At 45.5% G+C, this 21,778-nt stretch overlaps 1 protein-coding gene across 1 annotated transcript in view; it reads right to left on the bottom strand.

The window, feature by feature from the left end:
- Nucleotides 1–3,647: 3,647 nt before the first annotated feature.
- LAMC2 (laminin subunit gamma 2) overlaps nucleotides 3,648–21,778 on the bottom strand; it is a 58,724-nt gene continuing 40,593 nt past the window's right edge. Inside the window, exons 12-24 of the mRNA XM_082615440.1 lie at nucleotides 20,895–21,140; nucleotides 18,690–18,835; nucleotides 17,531–17,687; nucleotides 17,014–17,219; nucleotides 15,878–15,957; nucleotides 14,635–14,784; nucleotides 13,964–14,108; nucleotides 12,952–13,101; nucleotides 12,315–12,429; nucleotides 10,693–10,892; nucleotides 8,629–8,787; nucleotides 8,436–8,535; nucleotides 3,648–4,397 (exon numbers count right to left, since the gene is read on the bottom strand). Of these exons, the coding sequence (XP_082471566.1) occupies nucleotides 4,144–4,397; nucleotides 8,436–8,535; nucleotides 8,629–8,787; nucleotides 10,693–10,892; nucleotides 12,315–12,429; nucleotides 12,952–13,101; nucleotides 13,964–14,108; nucleotides 14,635–14,784; nucleotides 15,878–15,957; nucleotides 17,014–17,219; nucleotides 17,531–17,687; nucleotides 18,690–18,835; nucleotides 20,895–21,140 (2,108 nt within the window). The 3' untranslated portion in view covers nucleotides 3,648–4,143. The remainder of the gene's footprint in view (nucleotides 4,398–8,435; nucleotides 8,536–8,628; nucleotides 8,788–10,692; nucleotides 10,893–12,314; nucleotides 12,430–12,951; nucleotides 13,102–13,963; nucleotides 14,109–14,634; nucleotides 14,785–15,877; nucleotides 15,958–17,013; nucleotides 17,220–17,530; nucleotides 17,688–18,689; nucleotides 18,836–20,894; nucleotides 21,141–21,778) is intronic.

Raw genomic sequence — 21,778 nt, forward strand, 5'->3', positions numbered from 1 at the left:
CCTTTTTGACCCACCTTCTAGAGAAATGGAAGTAAAACAAAAACTAACAAATGCAACCTAATGAAAGTTAAAACCTTTTGCACAGCAAAGGAAACCATAGACAAGACGAAAAGACAACCCTCAGAATGGGAGAAAATATTTGCAAACGAAGCAACTGACAAAGGATTAATCTCCAAATTATACAAGCAGCTCATTCTGCTCAATATCAAAAAAACAAGCAACCCAATCCAAAAATGAGCAGAAGACCTAAATAGACATTTCTCCAAAGAAGATATACAGATTGCCCACAAACACATGGAAAGATGCTCGACATCACTAATCATTAGAGAAATGCAAATCAAAACTACAATGAGGCATCACCTCACACCAGTCAGAATAGCCATCATCAAAAATCAACAAACAAAATGAATGCTGGAGAGTGTGTGGAGAAAAGGGACCCCCCCCCCTGCACTGTTGGTGGGAATGTAAATTGATACAGCCACTATGGAGAACAGTATGGAGGTTCCTTAAAAAACTAAAAACAGAACTACCATACGACCCAGCAATCCCACTACTGGGCATATACCCTGAGAAAACCATAATTCAAAAAGAGTCATGTACCACAGTGTTCATTGCAGCTCTATTTACAATAGCCAGGACGTGGAAGCAACCTAAGTGTCCATCATCGGATGAATGGATAAAGAAGATGTGGCACATATATACAATGGAATATTACTCAGCCATAAAAAGAAACGAAATTGAGTTATTTGTAGCGAGGTGGATGGACCTAGAGACTGTCATACAGAGTGAAGTAAGTCAGAAAGGGAAGAACAAATACCGTATGCTAACACATATGTATGGAATCTAAAAAAAAAAAGGTTCTGATGAACCTAGGGGCAGGACAGGAATAAAGACATAGACAGAGAATGGACTTGAGGACACGGGGAGGGGGATGGGTAAGTTGGGAAGAAGTGAGAGAGTAACACTGACATATATACACTACCAAATGTAAAACCGATAGCTAGTGGGAAGCAGCTGCATAGCACAGGGAGAGATCAGCTCTGTGCTTTGCGACCACATAGAGGTGTGGGATAAGGAGGGTGGGAGGGAGACGCAAGAGGGAGGGCATATGGGGATATACGTATATGTATAGCTGATTCACTTTGTTATATACAGCAGAAAATAACACACCATTGTGAAGCAATTATACTCCAATAAAGATGTTAAAAAAAGAAAAGAAAAGAAAAGAAATACATATGCTAAGATGTTACAGTCTATGGGCAGTTTCATTTCTATCCACCTCTCCAAACAGAAATCCCCATGAGCCAAAGTAGATGATGATATGTGTGATAGCTTACCAGTGGCACAGTTAATCAGACAACTCTCAGACAAGAAGCACAAGAGAGTTGCCACTACAAATCATAAACACTGATAAGAAATAGGAAGGAAAGTACCCTTAACTTGGCATGTTCAGCTCAGGACTGATAACAGAGTCTAAGTCCTGGATAGGCTATTTCTAAGTCACATGCCCCTTCTTTCTTCTTAGGGACAGTCTGCCACATCCTCAGAAATGAGGGAGTCATTATTATACTAAGAGAGTCACATGAGTCACTTTTCCACTCCCCATCCCTAGTCGGGGGTCATTTCCTGTTTGTCAGGGAAGACATTTTTATGACTTCCTTAACAGTCTATCCCACTGAGGAATCCTTTTATGATTATATGCATCTTGGTTATTAACTAATGGGATCCCCCACCAAGTTCTCTAGAGTCGCTACTACCTAATCCTACACTTGGCAGCGACAGATAGCCAGTCACTCATGATGCATGCTCCCCTTTCACAGTATAGAATTGTCAGAGAAGTGGCTTCCTGCCAAGGGACTATTTCCTAGACCCCTTGCCAGTAAGATGTGGTCATAATAATACTGGGTTCTGGACCACAGAATGTGAGAGAAAGTGATGTGCAGCCCCTCCCAGGCCTGGCCCACAAAGACCTTCCATGTGTCTCCGTCTTCCATGTCTTTTTTCCCCTCCACCCCCTGGAATGGAGGTGGTGCAGAGGGCAACCTGAGAACTCACATGGCGGTAGGGCCTCTGGAAATGACTATGTGGAGGGCTACTGTGCCACCTTTCTCCACATCCAGTACGCCATGAGGGCAAGAAGAAAGTCTGTCGTGAGGAAGTTATGCATATTTTTAGGTCTGTGTGAGATAGTAGTAGTTAATGTCAGCGAATTTGTAACCTATGTGATTGTGTATTCCAAGACAGGATTAAAAATGCACTTTCAGAGATGGTAAAGCATAGTGATCAGATCGGTCAGAATTTGGGGGGGGGGGTCAGTGTAGGCAGAAGCAGAATCCTTTCCTCAGCCACTTGGGTAGATAGCCAATTCAGGATCTTCATTTATTAAAGTTTAGTTTATTAAAAACAGGGTAACGTACCACAAACTATTGATTTTACCTTTATTTTAGAGCTGATGCAAAAAAAGACAAAAATATTATCACCCCCACCCTGCTCAGGTTGTTCCAGAAATAAATCCTCCTTTTTGCTTAGAAGACAGCACCAGTTAAATCTCATAAAGTGTGTGCATGGTTGGAAAGGGCAAAACAAGATGCTCAGAAAAAGGAAGTAGCGATGTTAATTCTAGGGCTCGTTGCTCTCTCTGAAGCATTCTTTGTTTTCATTGCTTTGGTACCTACACCTTAAGCTTAGAGTTGAACAAATTAGAAACTGGCCACGGGCATCTAAGAATTGTTCTTTATTTAAAAACATGTCCATGAAAAGCCAAGGAAGTACAGAGGTGAAGCAGCACCAAAGCCTTCTGAGGCTGGAAGTGCTTCTGGTTTTTCCAGAAATTCCCACTGGTGTTATGGCTCAACAATGTGTTGCAATCAGTGGAGGAAAGGGGGCAGAGTGACAGCTGAAATGCAAAGAAGTGTACACAACCCAGAGCCATTTCAGCTATTTACCGATATCCAAGTGCCCCCATGGGATGTCTTGCAACACATGTTCTGTTGAGAAAAAGAGGTTGCAAACCACGGGGTTATTGCAATAAACACCACTTGTGATGAGCAGGATTTGTAAGTTTAAATTTTTTTCAAGGTTTCTCTTCCTCAGTATTCAATCAACTCTATGAGGACAGAGACTATGACACCACTGTACCCCAGCCCCTGGCACACAATAGGTACAATAAATATATGTTGTAAGGATGGATGGATGGAAGGATGGACTCTACCCAGCTCAAGTATAAGTAGGAACATCGTCTGGTATCAGAAGAGAGAACACATAGAGGCATATAATTTTTAGTGTTTGAAAAATGGCATTGAATTAGGACTAATAAATCTTGGATAATTGCACCTCTTTCAGTGCCCAAGCTACATTTTTACATCACTTTGAAACCCCAAAGTAAATACTTTCCCAATGTTTGCTTGGCTGGTAGGAAATGCTTTAATAAAAACGTAGTCTCTAAATTGCCTGCCACCATCAGGGGAGAGGAGGGCACTTCCAGGCCCAGAAGAAGTCGAAGGTGGCAGCGTACCAATGCTCCAAAGGCGCCAGCCTTACAGCTCCTCACTCCGTCACTGCTCACTTCTTCCAGCTTGAAAGTGGAGTATGTGTGTATGGACTGGGTGATAAGTGGGAGGAACTTTGATCCACAAAAACGCATCGGACACCATGAGGCAATAGTATTTTACTGACCACAGCATGACTGGGATTCACTCTCTGTTCTGACGTTAGGAAGAATTTTAGGTGTGGGAAAAGTCAAAAAAGTTTCCCTTCGGTCACATTACACAAAGGATAAGCTGTCTACAACCCAGCAGCACTTGTCCATACTCCAGGACTCGGTTTATGACTACTCTGAGACAAACACCTGCCTGTGCAGTTTGTCCTTCCATCCAGTCTACCCTTTGGGGTCCAGGCCCTCGATGAGTCTCACACCCAGTGCCATTTGCCTCATTACCCTGAATCAGGAAGCAAAGAGCATCACACTGATACAAGAAGACATTTATCTGGCCAGGGTCTCAAGGACGGGACCAGGTTCCGTTGACCTGAGCGCACTCATTCAACATGTTCAAATGTCCCCATCCCACCCCACCCACATGAGATGGCTCCTGCGCCTGAGGTCTCTATCCCAAGAACCTCAGTTGAGAAATCACGAAGGCAGCTTCAGTGTTGCTCAAGAGCCTGGGTATTGTAGCAGCCTGGGGGCAGGTTGTCCCTAATGTTCTCCAGGTTCTTCACATCAGCCAGAATCCCATCTATGCTCATCTCCAGCGAACGGAGGTGGCCCCTCTGACAGCTCGCCCTCTCTTCCAGCTTTGACATCAACGGCCGCAGCTGACTGTTGATCTGGGCCTTGGCTCGGAAAAGCTTCTGCTCCAGTAAGATCAGCCTCTCTTCATCCATACTTCCAGGCTGGTCTATTTTAGGAAACGAGAAAGGAGTTAACAGAGGAAAAAGCTGTGGTTAGATCTCCTTGAACATATGCAGGCCCTTCTGTAACTTTAACTAATTTCCGTTTTCACCTGCCCAGAGCAAATAGTATGCTGTGCATTTGAAAGGCTTATTTTAAATTAGAAATAATCTAGAAGAAATTCTGGGAGCACGAGCCTCATTATTGGGTTTTGAACAGCCCAGTTTTTTTTTGTTTTTTTTTTTTTAAAGTTCTGGGTTTTTTTTTATTTTTTTAATCTATTTTTATTAGTTTCTGCTTTATAACAAAGTGAATCAGTCATACATATACATCTGTTCCCACATCCCTTCCCTCATGCATCTCCCTCCCTCCCACCCTCCCCATCCCACCCCTCCAGGTGGTCACAAAGCACCGAGCTGATCTCCCTGTGATATGCAGCTGCTTCCCACTATCTATCTACCTTACGTTTGGTAGTGTATATATGTCCATGCCTCTCTTTCGTTTGTCACAGCTTACCCTTCCCCCTCCCCATATCCTCAAGTCCATTCTCAAGTAGGTCTGTGTCTTTATTCCCGTTTTACCCCTAGGTTCTTCATGACATTTTTTTTTAATTCCATATATATGTGTTAGCATACGGTATTTGTCTTTCTCTTTCTGACTTACTTCACTCTGTATGACAGACTCTAGGTCTATCCACCTCATTACAAATAGCTCAGTTTCGTTTCTTTTTATGGCTGAGTAATATTCCATTGTATATATGTGCCACATCTTCTTTATCCATTCATCCGATGATGGACACTTAGGTTGTTTCCAGCTCCGGGCTATTGTGAATAGAGCTGCAATGAACATTTTGGTACAGAACAGCCCAGTTTAAGCCTCTGGACTCTTTAGTTCAGCAAGATGAAGCTTGGATTTCTGTTTTCATGCTAGAGGCAACAGCTCCTGCTCTGAAAAGATGAAGGCTGAAGGTCATAGGGACTGAATACTGCTCAAGGTGTCTGCCCAACACAGCTCATTCCTAACATCAGAATCAACTCCAAATTCTGCTTTCTGAACAACCCTTAGGAAATCTCTTGCTGTTTTCTATTAGAAGACCTTTAGAAACTGGCTGGGCCTCAGGGTTTAGAAAGGCCAAGGTGTGCTTTGCTATTTGAGGGATGAATTCCAGCTGTTATGAAATGATGTAAGACTTCATTCTGGCCTGAAACAGTGGGAATCTGGCTTGATATTAGTTTATTTCCAATATGAAATGTGGTCACATTTGTTCAGGTATGTTTCACCCATAAACAATCTAACACTAATGTCAGCATGAAGGGCACCTGGCCAGACCCAATTAGTTTGAAAAGGTCTGAGTGGTCCTTAGTCAATTCAAACTCAAGGTCAGGTGCAGTGATAGCATTTGACTGCAGAAGTTTACCACAACTAGAGAGATTAAACTGTTATTGCTCCGGGACTCAGGAGAGGAAACAGAGTAGAAACAGCACTACAACAAAAATGTTGATCCAGTGGATCAGTCCTTCACCTGCGGACAGGGGAGAATTCCAAAATTCAGGGTTCTACAACATGCAGGGAAAGTGAAGCAAGCTTGGGGACAAAATGTCCATGGGGAGGCAGCATGAGCTTCTCAAAAACAGCAGGAACACTGCAGACAGAGACCTCGGTTAGAATCCTACCTCCACAACTTACTATGTGATCGGTGGGACAGTATTAAACTCCCTGAGCTTCTGTTTACTCCTTTGTGAAATAAAATAATAAAACTAATAAAACTCGGGGCTTCCCTAGTGGTGCAGTGGTTAAGAATCCGCCTGTCAATGCAGGGGGCACAGGTTCGATCCCTGGTTCAGGAAGATCCCACATGCCGTGGAGCAACTAAGCCCATGCGCCACAACTACTGAGCCTGTGCTCTACAGCCCACGAACCACAACTACTGAGCCCATGCGCCACAACTACTGAGCCTGCGCTCTAGAGCCCGTGAGCCACAACTACTGAGCCCACGCACCTAGAGCCCGTGCTCTACAACAAGAGAAGCCACCGCAGTGAGAAGCCCGAGCACCACAATGAAGATTAGCCCCCGCTCGCCACAACTAGAGAAAGCCCATGCGCAGCAACAAAGACCCAATGCAGCCAAAAATAAAGTAAAATAAATAAATTAAAAAAATAATAATAATAGGGGCTTCCCTGGTGGCGCAGTGGTTGGGAGTCCGCCTCCCGATGCAGGGGACGTGGGTTCATGCCCCGGTCCGGGAGGATCCCACATGCCGCGGAGCGGCTGGGCCCGTGGGCCATGGCCGCTGAGCCTGCGTGTCTGGAGCCTGTGCTCAGCAACGGGAGGGGCCACGGCAGTGAGAGGCCCACATACCGCAAAAACAAACAAACAAACAAACAAAAAATAATAATAATAATAAAACTTACTTTATAGGACCTTTAAAAGACTAAAATGATCTTCCACCATGAAAAACCTGGCATAGTGCCTGTCACACAGTAAATGTTTGACAGTTCCCATCCAGCCTCTCTCCCCACGCTCTCACTTTCTCTTTAAAGGCCCTGTTAGTTTCATCGCCTTTTTCAGAACACTAAGCAAAATCACTAAACTCTCCACTGGGGAGGGTTTATTTATTTATTTATTTATTTATTTATTTATTTATTACCCTTAGAGGGTCTTTTACTCTTTGGGGCTCATTGGATCACAAAACAAACCTGTCAGGATAACAACACAGACAATATTGCTCTCTCGGGGTGATGATGACACTCCACAGAAAAATCCGGTTTTAAAGAGGTTCTCCTGAGGGGATGTGGGAACAGATGTATATGTATGACTGATTCACTTTGTTGTAAAGCAGAGACTAATAAAAAAAAAAAAGAAGAAAATAAAGAGGTTCTCCTGAATGTTGCTGGAATCTCTGACTGAATCCCTAGGTCCATACATGCTGCAGTCCAGGCTCGATGAAACAGGCCAATACGTGTTTGACATCAGTTCTACCCAGGCCCATAATTTTTTTTTTTTTTTTTTTTTGCGGTACGCGGGCCTCTCACTGTTGTGGCCTCTCCCGTTGCAGAGCACAGGCTCCAGACGCGCAGGCTCAGCGGCCATGGCTCACGGGCCCAGCCGCTCCACGGCATGTGGGATCTTCCCGGACCGGGGCACGAACCCGCGACCCCTGCATCGGCAGGCGGACTCTCAACCACTGCGCCACCAGGGAAGCCCGAGCCCATAACTTCACTTTACGTGGGTTTTCTTGTCGATGGGATTCTGTGGGGAAACCTGAGCTGCTGCCACACGGCGCCATCAAATCTAGTTTATCCTAAGTTTGCAGTATCTCATGGACCTACCACCTTGACACTTCTTTCGGGTCATCCACCTGGCAGCTCAAGTTTCCACAACCCATTACAGCAAGGTGTAACTGTGGCTGGGAGGGACAAGCAGCAGACTTGGCGGGTGATTTTTGACCTCACAGACTGGGAGGATCTTCCCCCTCACCACTCCTACTTCCTCAGAACTCTGTGACTTCCCCTCAGTTCTTTCAACTGTCTCCTGAACGACCTCATCCTGCCTCTTGTCTAACCCACCTTCATACTCTCCTCCACTCAGCTGCCCCAGTGATCTTTCCAAAATATACAGCAACAATGTCATCCCTCTGCTTGACACTGTCTACTAAGTTCTCAGGATCAAGGTCAGAATCTTTAGCAGGACTGTCAAACTGTCCAGTATTCTTTTTCACTGTGAAGCTCGAATCCTGCCTCCACAATTTACTGTGTGTTCTGCAGGACATTACTAACCTCTCTGAGCCTCAATATACCTGCCCTACATACACCCACTTCTTTGACCTACAGACTTTCACCTCCAAGGGCAATAGGTAGGTGCTCAGTGACCCATCTTAGAGATGGTAAAATAGAGTCCCACAAATGTAAAGAAGTTTCCAGGCTGTGAAGTATCTGGGCCTGGAAACAAAGCAGATTTCCTGATACCCTTAAGGAAAGTTGAGACTCCCACTCATCGGGAGAAGCCCTGGAACATGGACTGGAAGGTTGTGGATACTCCACATACCTATTAGGTGTAGGATGCCATCCAATGTGTTGAGTGTGTCTTGGATCGTGACTCCAGCATTCCTGGCTCTGTTATCAACACTTTGGGCTTCTGTGATTACCTGAGGAACACATAAACACAAGTCCATTTTGCAAGAGTGTTCCCACGCCGGCAAGGTTAAAGTGCTCTCTGCTGGAAAGCCACGGGAACGTACCGTCTGCACTGCATCCTTATCCGTGCCGAACTCCTGCTCCTTCCTTGCCAGCTCTCCTTCCACTTCCCTCATCTCACTCTTGAGAGTAGCCAGTCCCTTCTCCATGGCCAAGGCTCCATCTGCTGTCATGTTGGCCTCCAAGTTCAGACTCCCCATCTCCTGGGAGAAGAAAAGGAGCCAGGGACGGAAGGAGAGAGAGGAGTAAGGCACAAAAACATCCCAAAGACAACTGCAGAAAAAATACAGCTGCAGCCAGGCCCTGATGGAGTGAGATGAACAATGAGAGGGTCAGACTTGGGGACACACCCTTCCCCAAGCTCTTCCTCAAACAAGTTAATTTGGGGGTATGTCTCCAGGGACTAGGATGATCAGCCCTGAGACACTGCTTCCCTCTCAGGTTAAGCTCACCAAGTGGTGAGTGAAACAGCAACCAGTCGGGAAAACCCAGAGGGTGAGAAACTCATCCCACTCTCTGTCATGTTTCTTTGCTGCCGCCACCTTTTTTTTTTTTTTTTTTTTTTTGCGGTACGCGGGCCTCTCACTGTTGTGGCCTCTCCCGTTGCGGAGCACAGGCTCAAGACGCGCAGGCTCAGCAGCCATGGCGCACGGGCCCGGCTGCTCCGTGGCACGTGGGATCCTCCCGGACCGGGGCACGAACCTGTGTCCCCTGCATCGGCAGGTGGACTCTCAACCACTGCGCCACCAGGGAAGCCCTGCCGCCATCTTTTGAATGGCTTTACTCCCCAAGACAGTTGAGTTTGGGGTGCAGAGAATGAATGGGCTATAGCTTTGTGTTTTGTTTTTATTAGGATGAATGAATCTTAACAATATCTTTAGCAATAAGCCACTATTAGGCATCAAGTTACACAGACGCCTCTGCCCTAGAAGCCATGTAAAGAGAAGCACAGGAAATTGGTCTCTACCCTCAAGGGACCTAAGATTTGAGATTATTTTTTGTAAGTTACCAAGTGGTCCAAGGGTGAGGCCACACAGTCTAGATATCAAGAGTTCCCTCTGGGCTTTCTAGAGTTGCTTAAGCTTTCTAGAAGTCATATTTAAATAAGAACTACGAAGCTCTCGTCCAGCTCAGAAGCACTCTTTCTACTGTAGCATTTAACATACGGGTTGTAAGTGTGATTAGCCTGCCCTTTCCCATGACACTGAATGCTCTCTGAAGAGAAGGACTGGGTCTTTCCCATGTCCGTATCCCCAGCACCAAGCACAGTGCTGGCACAGAATGGAAGGAAAGAGAAAAATGAGTAAGTGGAGCTTAGACACAGAACATAGGGTCAAGGGATCCAGAACTCCAGAATTTCATAATCTTGACTCAAAACACTGGTATAGTTGCTACAAGTTGAATTGTGTCCCCCAAAAGGATATGTTGAAATTCTAAACCCCAGTACCTCAGAACGTGACCTAATTCGGAAATAGGGCTGTTGCATATGTAATTAGTTAAGATAAAGTCATATTGGAGTTGAGTGGGCCCCTAAGCCAACACGACGAGTGTCCTTACAAGAAGAGGTGGAGACACCCAGGAAGAAGAGCTCCATGTGATGACAGAGGCAGGGACTGGAGTGAAGTCGCTGCAAACCAAGGAACACAAAGGATTGACAGCCACCACGGGAAGCTAGGAAGAGGCAAGGGAGGTTTCTACCCAGAGTCTTGGAGAGAGTGTGGCTCTGCTGACACCTTGGTCTCAGACTTCTAGCCTCCAGAACTGTGAGAGAAGAAATTCCTGTTGTTTTAAGCCACCCAGTCCGTGGTACTTTGTGAGAGCAGCTCCAGGAAACTAATACAATAGTCTATATAAACAACAGTCTTGGATGGTTCTTCTCATGGTGTTATCCAAAAAGGGAGCTGAAAATGGTGGGCATAGGGCAGCAGTTCTCAGCCAATGACAGCCCTGTGAACCAATCAACAGGAGGGTCAGCCAAGTGGATCTAGGGCCGCCGTGGACCATAACAGGACCCTACGGGTCAACGTGAGCCCAGCACTCTGGCTCACTGAACATAACCCTTGCGTTTGGAGCTGCTCTCACCAACCTGCACCTCGATGTCCCTTTACCTGTTCTATGTTGCCGGTGATCTCCAGGGCTTCCCCGGCTGCGTTTTTTGCCCTCTGGGCGTCAGCAGCAGCACCGCCCAGGGCCGTTTCCGCTTGCTTGGTCTTGTCACTGGCATCTGCAACCTTCTGGCTGATGTAGGAGAGTCTCTTCATGGCCTCTTCAGCTTCTGCTTTTCTGTCTTCAACCTGCAGGTCAAACTCTGAAATGCAGATAAGAAAACATTGCCATAAAGTTGAAAATTAGCTTCCAACGGAAGATGAAAGTGGCTGAGGTTTTTAAGAAAAATTACAGAAAGAGTGTTAATACTGTCCAGGGGGTGAGAGTGTGGACAGTTGTGGCTATTACTTTTTCTTGTCCAGGAGAAAGCATCTTAAAGGAGGCACTGAACTAACCATCAACAGTCAGCCTGCCCTGGGTCCCCATCATTGCAAAAGTGAACCCCAAAGTGAATCAGAAGCAGGTGGAATCTTTGAAGCCCAAAGTTTCAAGCCAGAGCCTTAAACCCTAAGCTGCCAATGGCAATAGCTGGGAATTGGACAGAATGGGTAGAGAGGTACTTTCTCTGAAGAAAATCCTAAGACTTAGGAATGTTTATTTTTTGTTCTTAGTGAAGAAGACTGAAACTTTAACCAAATCTCTAAAAGGTATAAACCCAGATTACCTGGAATCTAGATGCTATGACAAAGCTTGCTTTATTATTACCACAAAGCAACCTCACTGGTTCTGTCAATATACTGGAACCAACCAGGCAAAAGAAAGAGAAAGAAGAAAGAAAGAAAGAAAAGAAAGAAAGAAAGAAAGAAAGAAAGAAGAAAGAAATTAAGAAAGAAAGAAAGAAAGGAAGGAAGGAAGGAAGAAAGAGAGAAAGAAATTAAGAAAGAAAGAAGAAAGAAAAAAAGAAGAAAGAAAGGGGAGGGAGGGAGGGAGGGAGGAAGGAAGGGAAGAAAGAGGGATGGAGGGAGGGAGGGAGAGGGAAAGGAAGAAAGAAAGAAAGAAAGAAGAAAGGAAGAAAGAAAAAGAAAGGGAGAGAGGAGGGAGGAAAAGAAAAGAGAATTATCTGTATGGTAGCGGGATATTGAATCTGTGAGGAACCTTAGAGGTCATTTAGTTCAAATTTCTCCAGAGGGGAACATTAGAATCTAGAAAGGCATGGGACCTGCCTATGGTCACACAGCCAGCTCAGTGCAGTCATGTGGCTGAGCAGAGATCAGAACTCAAGCCTTTTGACATTTAGTTCAATTCTTTCTACTACATCAAATATTTAAAAATGTTTTTCTTTAGAAAGATATTTATTAAGTGTCTATTAATACCCCAATGTACCTGTCACTTAGATTTATAAAGATTCAAAATAAACCAAAGTCATGGTTATAACTTTAAAATGCTCAAGTGGGGCTTCCCTGGTGGCGCAGTGGTTGGGAGTCTGCCTGCCGATGCAGGGAACACGGGTTCGTGCCCCGGTCCGGGAGGATCCCACATGCCGCGGAGCGGCTGGGCCTGTGCGTCCAGAGCCCGTGCTCCGCAATGGGAGAGGCCACAACAGTGACGGGCCCGTGTAGTGCAAAAAAAAAAAAACTTAAAAAAAAAAAAAAAGCTCAAGTGATCTGAACCATGAAATACTCACCTCTGAGGTTCTTTAAGATGTTCTCAACTTCATAAAAAGTGGCATTGCCCATACTTAGTGCTTCTTGGGCTCTGCTTTTAGCAAGGTTGGCACGGGAAAGCAGTTGATCTGATTTCTGTAAATAGGCAGGCAGAACAAGATTAGAGAAAATGTAACACACACCCAGGGAGTGCCCTCCTGCCAGCATATTCACTCTGACACACTTCTCTTCATGACAGCAGAGAGCTGTGATTCGCCAAAGAGTCTAGGGGTGCTGTAGCAAACCGCTCCACAACCCGGGGCAGCACAAACTTTATAACCCAATGACCCAATAGGAGCCCACATCGAGAACAGTCTCAAGCTCTGGTCCACTATCAGGTACAAGAACAATTTGCAAATCCTACTTTTAAACTCTAGATACTTCCTGAAACCAAGCTAGTAGACAGAGCCAGACCAAAATTAGACCCAGTAGGCCTGAGTCCTATTCCTAGATTTGAGGGCTGACTCAGTGGGTGGAGCTGAGCTAATTACATTAAGGTCTCTATAAGCAGCAGTATCATGACCTTTAGAGAGTTTTTGATGGTTCTTCTTACAGCATTAATTCACATGGCAGCCCTTCAATACATGTTTGTTGAATGAACAGACTAACAAAGGATACCTGTCTCCCATTCTTCCCATTCTGTAAGAGCTTCCGGGTTTCTTCTTCCCAGTTTCCCAGATTGCTTTGCACACGCTTGAACTCATCCACACGCTTAGTCACCAGGCTTGAGACAGAGTCAGCTTTTTGTCTGATCCTCTTCATTTCTACCTGTGAGCCCCCAAAATGAAAGAGCCTTACTTTCTGCTCACCAGTTGTCACACCAGACTTCCGAGGACCTGCCATCATTGTTTGAAAACAACTATCCAGGCCCAAAGTCTAACAGAAATGAGGCAATGTTCCTCATGAAAGTCAGGCAACAGGTCTCCCAAACATCAAACAGGTTTTAGGCCTGCTTTATTTTTTTTATTATTATTTTACGTGTTAGTTTATATATACATGGGAGAATTTTTTTTTTAATTTTTTTTTATTAGTTTCTGCTTTATAACAAAGTGAATCAGTCATACATATACATCCGTTCCCACATCCCTTCCCTCATGCATCTCCCTCCCTCCCACCCTCCCCATCCCACCCCTCCAGTACATGGGAAAATTTTTGTGGAAATCATTGTGAGTACTTTTTGCCATAGGTAGAAAGCTGAATCTTAATCTAATAAATTTGCAATAATTAAAGGAAGATAACAGAAACAATGCAAAACTTTTGAGAAAAACAAAAGCCTTCTGAGTGGCCATATGTGGAGATACACTATAGGTTGGACCCAAATGTAAATATCAAACTTTATCTATAATAATTTCCCACAGGTTGCAACAGTCCCCAGAACTAGGAAAGAGACAGAAAACTTTTAACCACTAATAGGAATAGGTTCAGGATGTGAGCCATGGCCTTATCAGGGACCAAGATTGGGGTTTAAGAACAAGGATAATGAGGAGGATAAATACTCTTTCTAATCTAAAGCAAGAAAAGTCAATATGAAGAAAAAAACTGAATGATTGAACAATTCAACGGAATCCCCAGAGAAGAAAGCATTATGGCCCTTCCTCCGTACATCAGTGCATAGGTTAGGTGCCCTTACCTGAAAGGACTGATCATTGACCCCCTGAAGCTCAGATGCTGAATTGAGAAGGCGGAGACTATGCTGATAAGACCTATCTGCTTCAATGTCAGTTTCAGTGGCCTCCCTTGACAACTGCTGGGCCAGAGACTTGGTTTTCTCCAATCTGCAGGGAGTGAAGAAAGAGGACTTTGAGAATTCACTCTTTTTTATTAAAAGCAAAAATTCATCCTGTTAAAAGTATGTGGTCGGGATTATTGGAAGAACCAGACGAGATGTGTCCCTTTCCACAGTTTAAACACAGACCTTAAAGTTTATACAGGTTGGGTCAGAAAAATTCAACCCAAGTTCCCTAATTTTTTTTTCCCAATTCTTGATCATATGAATATATTATGTTTATCTGTGCCATGCCATCAGATGAGTGTACTCACATCCTTTAAACACCACAGACGGTGACCGTATCTCCAAATATACCACCTCTCAATCAAAACACAAACTTTACTTAGGTTAATCAACCTTTTCTTCCAGCCTTAAAGGCGTCTGTTTTCCTCCAAAGTAATACCCTCATCCTCTCGTCCCTCTTAGCATTGATGTACTTCTAAAGAAACACAGCAACCCTCAGACGTGGTTTGCATTGAACCCTGGGAGAGAGTGGATTATATTGGCCCGTGTGAGGACCCGTTGAAACGTACTTTCCCACAAGCCCTTGCACCACGGAGCCGTCCAGCCTGCTGCTTCCGCCTCCTTCACTCAAAGCCTTGCGCGCCAAGGATAGGGCTTGTTGGGAGTAGTCCTCGGTTTCCCTGGCCAGTTGCTCCATGTTATTGGCTGACTCAGCGTGGCTGAAAGGATCAAAAACCAAGAATTTGAGTTTCCACGGCAAAGAGCTTCCTTTGGGGCTTTTATTTAAATGAAAGGAGAGGAGTAAGGGAAATGGTTGGACTAGAAAAACCAAACAGAATTGACCCAGATGAGATGGAGCTCCTCTAATAGAGGAGCTATCTCGAAGCAGAGGGTGTTCTGAGAAGTAGCCTCATGTCCTAGACTTTTTTGGTCATCTTCTCCATTTATGGCATAATCAGTGGAAGCTATGAAAATGGGTGGGAGAAGTCTCAGGGTGATAAAATATTGCATTTATAAACTGTTTTCTGCAGGAGAAACCCCTAGGTTTTATTCCATTCAGGAGCCAACTCCCTATTTAGTTTTGCTGCATCTCTAAACTGAGCCCACCACTAAGGGGGACAAAGCCTGTCAATAAAAGTCCCCCAGTTGCTTTTGTCCTCCTGGTTCCAGAAAGTGATGGAAACGAGCTCAGGAGGCAGCGCGCGCTGCAAGAACACAAGCCAGCCCCCTTCTGCTAACTGAATTTCATTTGGGATTAGCAGAGCCTGCCACCTTGCTGAGCCCTCGGCCAAGAGCAAACCTCTTCAGCATGGTAGGATTTATAGTCAGGCAAGAACTAAGGAGCTGCCCGTTATCACTGGGGGCCTGCAGAGCCGGTTTTCAGGAGGACGTTCCCCCTCTGCAGACTTGGCCTCCACAGGCCAGCAAACAGCTCGCAGCTACTTGTTCCCAGGCTTGGTGTGGGAGCCTGGGAGTCCCTCAAAGGTGCAAAGCATTCTTTTCCAAGGGCTGATTCATTTGATGGGGCCCAAGGAATTACACCTGACATACACCAAAGCCATGCTGTCGAGTCATAGAGAAATCTGCGAAAGAAACACCCCCGCCCCCAACTCCTGCCAAGTGACCTTGCCCAGTGGCCACCTATATATACTAAAAGCCAAGGGGTTAAAAAAATGGCTTCAGGGCAGGGGGATGGCTGCAAAGGAGCCTGGAGATAATGAATATGCTTTGGTCCTGAATACCCCGCAGCGCTGTTCAAGTCTGGCCTTGCAGAGGTGGTCTGAAGCAGAGGTGCCCTCCAGTACTGCTCACCTGTCTGCTAGTCTCGTGGCCTCCTGAGCTAGACTTTTAAAGCTGTTTGGCCCCATATAGTGCTCTGAGGGAGGAACGTCCTGTGGAAAAAGGACAATTGGTTAAGGCTTTGCCGTGTGCCTACATATGAGCCATGGAGCCTAAGCAGGTTCTGCACCTGTCTGTCAGAGCCACTTGTCATTAGTCACACAGCATTCTACAACGTGACACGTCGAGTCCCTGGTCACGACGGTCATTACATTAAAAAATGTATAGACAAGAATAAAATAGAAATACAAGTTTAAAGGAAGCCTGTATATAGATAGAGATACATTTTAAAATATATACATGTTTATATTTGCATATGTATTCAAAGTCCAGTAGAACATAGACCAAGTTTTAATGATAGTTATTTCTTAGCAATGAGACCATAGGGGATTTTTATGTATTTTCTGAATTTTTTACAAAAGGAAAATCAATACACACTATTTTTAAATCCTTCATTTTCTCAGCATAATATCTGATTGTCTTCCAGTTTTCTTTATCCACCTCCTATCCACCCACTTACATTATTATCACCACTGCCTTCTTTATTTAGAACGAGAAGAGTGCTCATTCAAACCTCTGCCTCCGACCACACTACAAACTACGTCATTAAGAAAATCATACTGGCAACATTTTTTTTCCCTATTTTAAGAATCATGTCGTTATTGGCCTCCTTCCTTCCTTTCTTCTTCCTTCCCTTTCTTCCTTTTTCATCTGTTCTTTATTTCTTTCTTCCTCTCTCTCTCTTTCTTTCTTACAGCAAACATTTATCACAGCCACACATTGTGCTACGGGCTGAGAATGTAAACATGAACAAAATTGAACCCTGCCCTCTGGGAACTAACAACCTAGAAGATTTGCAGAAAGAAGGGAGAAGAGACGGCCAAGATGAGGCTATGGGTAGCAAGAAATGAACTAGGAGAGGAACATAGCACAGTAAAATGGGAAACTGCAGGAAGCCAAAGAACATAAAGAAAGGTGCAACTGCTGCAAGGAAGAGAAGTCTAACTTCTGCCAGAGACCAGAAAACCTGAGAGAAAAGGTGAGCCTGTGACATGGGCTGTCTTCCATCTCAGCAATGACTCTCAGCCCCCTAACCCAGCACCACCTACGGTGTTTCGCAGGGCAGCTTCACTTTCCTCCAGGCTCAGGCGCATCTGAGTGATGAGCCTGTGAGTATCCTGAACCCGGTTCTGATGCTGGCTGCCCAGGGCCCGAACTCTTTCCACAGTCATCTTGAGGTCATCCAGGCGGTTCCGGTAGCTATTCTCTTGGCTCCTGGCCTTGGCCAACTGGAGACTGAGGGATCTCATAGCACCTGAACACCAACAAGCAAAGGGAGGATAAGCATTTTGGGGGCCAAGTTGTCAAACATAACGGAGGGTTGAAAAAGTGACTTTGAGTGGCTTATGGCAAAATGGTGAAAACTCAACATATGAATGCATGCAACTGCTCTTTTATCTCCATCATTCAGATCCCAGGAGAACATCCCAGACAGTCCTTCCACCTCCGCAAGGGCTAGGCAGAGACATCTGCTGAACTGTTACCACCGAAGATTCTGTGACCTAGTGTATTGCTTTCTAGGACTCTGAATTCTCTCCTTTGTGAAGGGAAATTGGCCTTCATCACCTTCTGAAACCTGGGCTTCTCTCAGAATGTCCCGAAGGGTCTGCTCAACCTGCTGCATCCTGCCCTCCAGCTCTGTGTTGGGTACTGCTCCACCGCCACCCTGAGCCTTTGAAATCAGGGTCTCCAGGCTCTGGAGCTGCTGCATAAACTGATCCATCTGAAACCACACAAGGAAGAGGATTAGAACAGAGTTCATGGTCAAATAGCAGGTACCCAGGGGCTAGTAGCTAAAAGCCCAGAAATGCTTGGCATGTCATGTTAAAGTTCAGATTCTAGAGCCTAGACTTTGAGTCTGAATCCTGGCCCCACTACTCACTAGCTGTGTGACCTTGGGTAAGTCATTTTCTTTATCCATAGGATGGGGATAATAATAATAATATCTCACAGACTTATTACTTGGACTAAATGAGTTAGTATTTGTATAGTACTTAGAACAGTGCCTGGAATAAAGTGCTACAGAGGGCTGGTTAAATAGATAAATTTGGAAAAAGAGGTTGAGTTTGCTCTACATTTGGGTTCTGTTTGGGCCCTTTCCTCCCCCACCCTTCACCCCAGTACAATATTAATTAATAATTAACAACAACAACATCAATTTCATTCTTCTCTGGAATTTGAATGAGAAATTTCTGGAGACTATTCCCGTTTTGACAGCCTTGACATCTCTGGACTCCTCATATCTTTTATACGTTTATGTCTTCTTCATTTGTTTTATAAGGACATCTCTTGGGAAAAAATCCAGCTAGAAAGTGGCATATTATAATGGAAAGAGCACTGAATTCAGAATCAGGGGACATGGATGGTATTCTCGGTTCCACCTGGCCGTGTGACTTTGAAAAATTACACATTTTTCAAAACTTTGTTTGCTCAGTGAAAGCTGAGATCAGAACGCTTTTCCTTCCAATTTGACTAAGTTACCATGAGTACCGAATGCGGCAGTATCTGCAAAAGGGGTTTTGAAAATGGTAAATATAAGAACATAAGCCTGAAGTATTTTTACTAGTATATGGAAGTTGTTTTAACATAGCAATTTTTAAAGAAAGAAATAGTAATCCCCACCCCCATCCCCAGGAACCTAGGAGAGTCCTGGATTTGTGACAGAACCACCCAGGAGACACTTCAGGATTTTACTCCTGCGGTGAGGTCTGGCTAGCATTCACACCTGAATCTTCACTTGATTATAGCAAGCTGGACAGATGGTTAATGCTGCATGCTCACAGTTGAGGCCGCCAAATCCTGGCTTGCAAACACAGCTGCCATCACTTCTACACTCCACGGGCTCCGAGCCCACTGGGTTGCAGTTGCAAGCTAGAGAAAAAAGATGGACAAACAGGAAGCTTTCATGTCAAGCTAATTCCAGAAACTGGAGGTATAGCAAAGATAAAAGGAAGATTGAGTCACCAAGGGCAAAGAATCCTTCTTTGCCCTTGTTGATTCATATTGTGTTAGATTCATTTCTTGGCTATGCCTCCAAGCACATTCCCGCGATACAGAGAGGTCTTCGGAATCATCTGGCAAGTTTGTTTGGGGTGTGTGACTGGATGAAGAGACACTACAACTGTTCATCCTTTCTAGTGACACTTATTTACTTCCTCCCATTAAATCATAAGCCTGTTGGATATTCTGCAGACATTCTGGCTTTGCTCACAGGGAAAATAACATTTCTTCTGGGCCTATATGTGCCAGAAGTAGACATCTCTCTGTATATTACAGATGAGGGATATGAGCTCAGAGAAGCTGAGTAATTTGACCTAGGACACACAGCAAGAAAATGGCAAGCTGGAATGAGAACCTGGCAAGAGCCAGTGATATTTTCCTTCTGCAGTAAAGCAGTACCTTTATTCAATCAAATTGATTCAGTACCACTCTGTGTCACGCTCTGTTCTAGGAGCTGAGGATGTAACAGTGGGTGAGACACTACTCTACTGGAGTGATTCTTTGGGTTACTCCACCTTCAGTGCTCACAAAACACTTGGTAGTATGATCATATGTCTAAGCGTACTGTCATTATTTGCTTACATACTTGTGTGTCTTCCTTATTAGCATATGAGCTCTTTGGGAGCTGGAGCTGATTTATTCATTATTACAACCTCGGTATCTAGCTCCACACTGGGTACACGGTTAAGTGCTTGATAAAAGATAGTTGAGTGAAAAAATGTATGGTCTAAAGGCAGTGAAATCTCTATTCATAGCACCTTATAGATGGAATTATATAGTTTATAGTATGCTTTCTCATATGCTATTTTATCTTTGCAACCACTTTGAGTAAAACATTAATCATCCATATGAGGAAACTGAGGCTCAGAGAGATTAATTGGCATGATCAGCATAATACAATAGGTGTGTTAAAAAAAACTGGACTTGAACTCAGTACCGCTGATGTCATGTGGATGCTTCCTATCATAGGACATCACAGCTAACCCACAGGCTGGGTTCAGGGCAGGTGGAATTCGTGCCCCTGGGTAGAAGCTCCAAGTTGCACAGAGGTCCTCAGCATTACTGGGGCTGAGGACACTGGTGTGAGTTGTGGGGGGTGGCTCTGGGCTCCCTGCAGACCTCCTGTCAGACCAGGAGTCCTCCAATCTCGGTCCCCAAAGGCACTCTGAACCTTAAAATGAGGAAGCTCCTGAGTTCTGGGCACCAGGGCTGGTCTGGGGCCTTTGTGACCTAGGGGTGAGTCTGTGGGGCAGGCCAGCTCCCTAGAATGGAATTTGCCTCTAGAATAGAACATGTTTGAAGGCTTGAAAGAAGGGCTGAGCAAGAGGCCTGATCTGCACATTCATGCTTTGATCTGAAGCGGCCCCCAGGAATGCTCCACGGGAGCTACTGCTTTGAAGCCCAGTCTCCTTAGGAGACGTTTGGACTGTTACCTTTCTGTACATCAATCGCACTGACTTCCTGAGAGGGTCTCTTCAACTTCTTTACAGCCCACTCCCCTCCCACTTCAGTGTGTTCAGGCTTAGTTTCGAGCCCTTTATCACCTTCCGCTTACGGGTCTGGCAGCCCCACCCTGCCTACCAGCCTCCGGACTGGGTGCTGGAAGCAGCCCCATTTCATCTCCTCTTCCACTCTGGAGTGTAAACCTGACCTTTTGCACTTGTCCCGCCCAGTTTTAACCCTTTCAACACCCTCCAGGTCTGACTCCAGAGCCCTGATGCAGGGGACACTGCTCTTAAGACCTCTGACAGGCGAACGGTCCAGGCTGTTCACGAGCCAGTCGGTCAGAGAAACCAAAGCAGCACCGCGATGTTACCTGCTGTTGGCCTTGCTGATTCGTATGTTCTTACACGTGTGCACACACAGGCGTGCACGCACGCACACACATGCACACACAGGCTGTCCAATCCGTCTAGGGGTGCAGTCCTACCTCGACACTTGTCCACTGGGTTGGGAGCCAAGGGGTCCCCAAAGTAGCCTGCTTTGCACTGGTCACAGTGGGTACCGGCTGTGCCGTGGAGGCACTTCAGACACCTGCCCGTCAGGCGGTCACAGTTCCCAGAGGCACTGGGGTCCACATTGTTGTTGCACTGACAGGGTTGACAAGGCCTCACTGGGCCGTGTTCCCCAAAGGGGTCCCCAAAGTAGCCATCAGCACAGAGCTCGCAGCGGGCACCTGAAAGGAACAAAGAGCCAAGCCCGAGCGATCATCCACTGGCAGTGAAACCAGATGCAGAGGACGAAAGTACAAATAGCCCTCTAGAGGAGCTTTCCCCATGGACCCCAGAACAGTAGCTTCAGGAATGGGAGCCCATGGCCAGGGCCTGGCTCTTCCACTCCACGGTGGTCACAGATTTTAGAACACAAGCGCCACTAGGAGCCTTCCTGCCAGTTAACTAGCTGACTGGGAAAAAGTCAGATTGAGACCCATACCACCGAGACTGCTGCTGAAGATAAACTCTTCTTTCAGACTGACCAGCAGAGAGATGCGACATTTATAAGGCCACTAAGTTTTCCTTCTTCACCTTGGTTTTTTTTTTTTTTTTTTTTTTTGCGGTACACGGGCCTCTCACTGCTGTGGCCTCTCCTGTTGCGGAGCACAGGCTCCAGACGCACAGGCTCAGCGGCCATGGCTCACGGGCCCAGCTGCTCCACAGCATGTGGGATCCTCCTGGACTGGGGCACGAACCCGTGTCCCCTGCATCGGCAGGCGGACTCTCAACCACTGTGCCACCAGGGAAGCCCAACTTGGTTCATTTTTAAAAACTTAGTTAAACCCTGTATTTCATCTGAAAACTTCATCTCCTAATTACA

This window comes from Mesoplodon mirus, assembly GCF_964341445.2.
Source record: "Mesoplodon mirus genome assembly, chromosome: 3".
NCBI lineage: Eukaryota > Metazoa > Chordata > Mammalia > Artiodactyla > Ziphiidae > Mesoplodon > Mesoplodon mirus.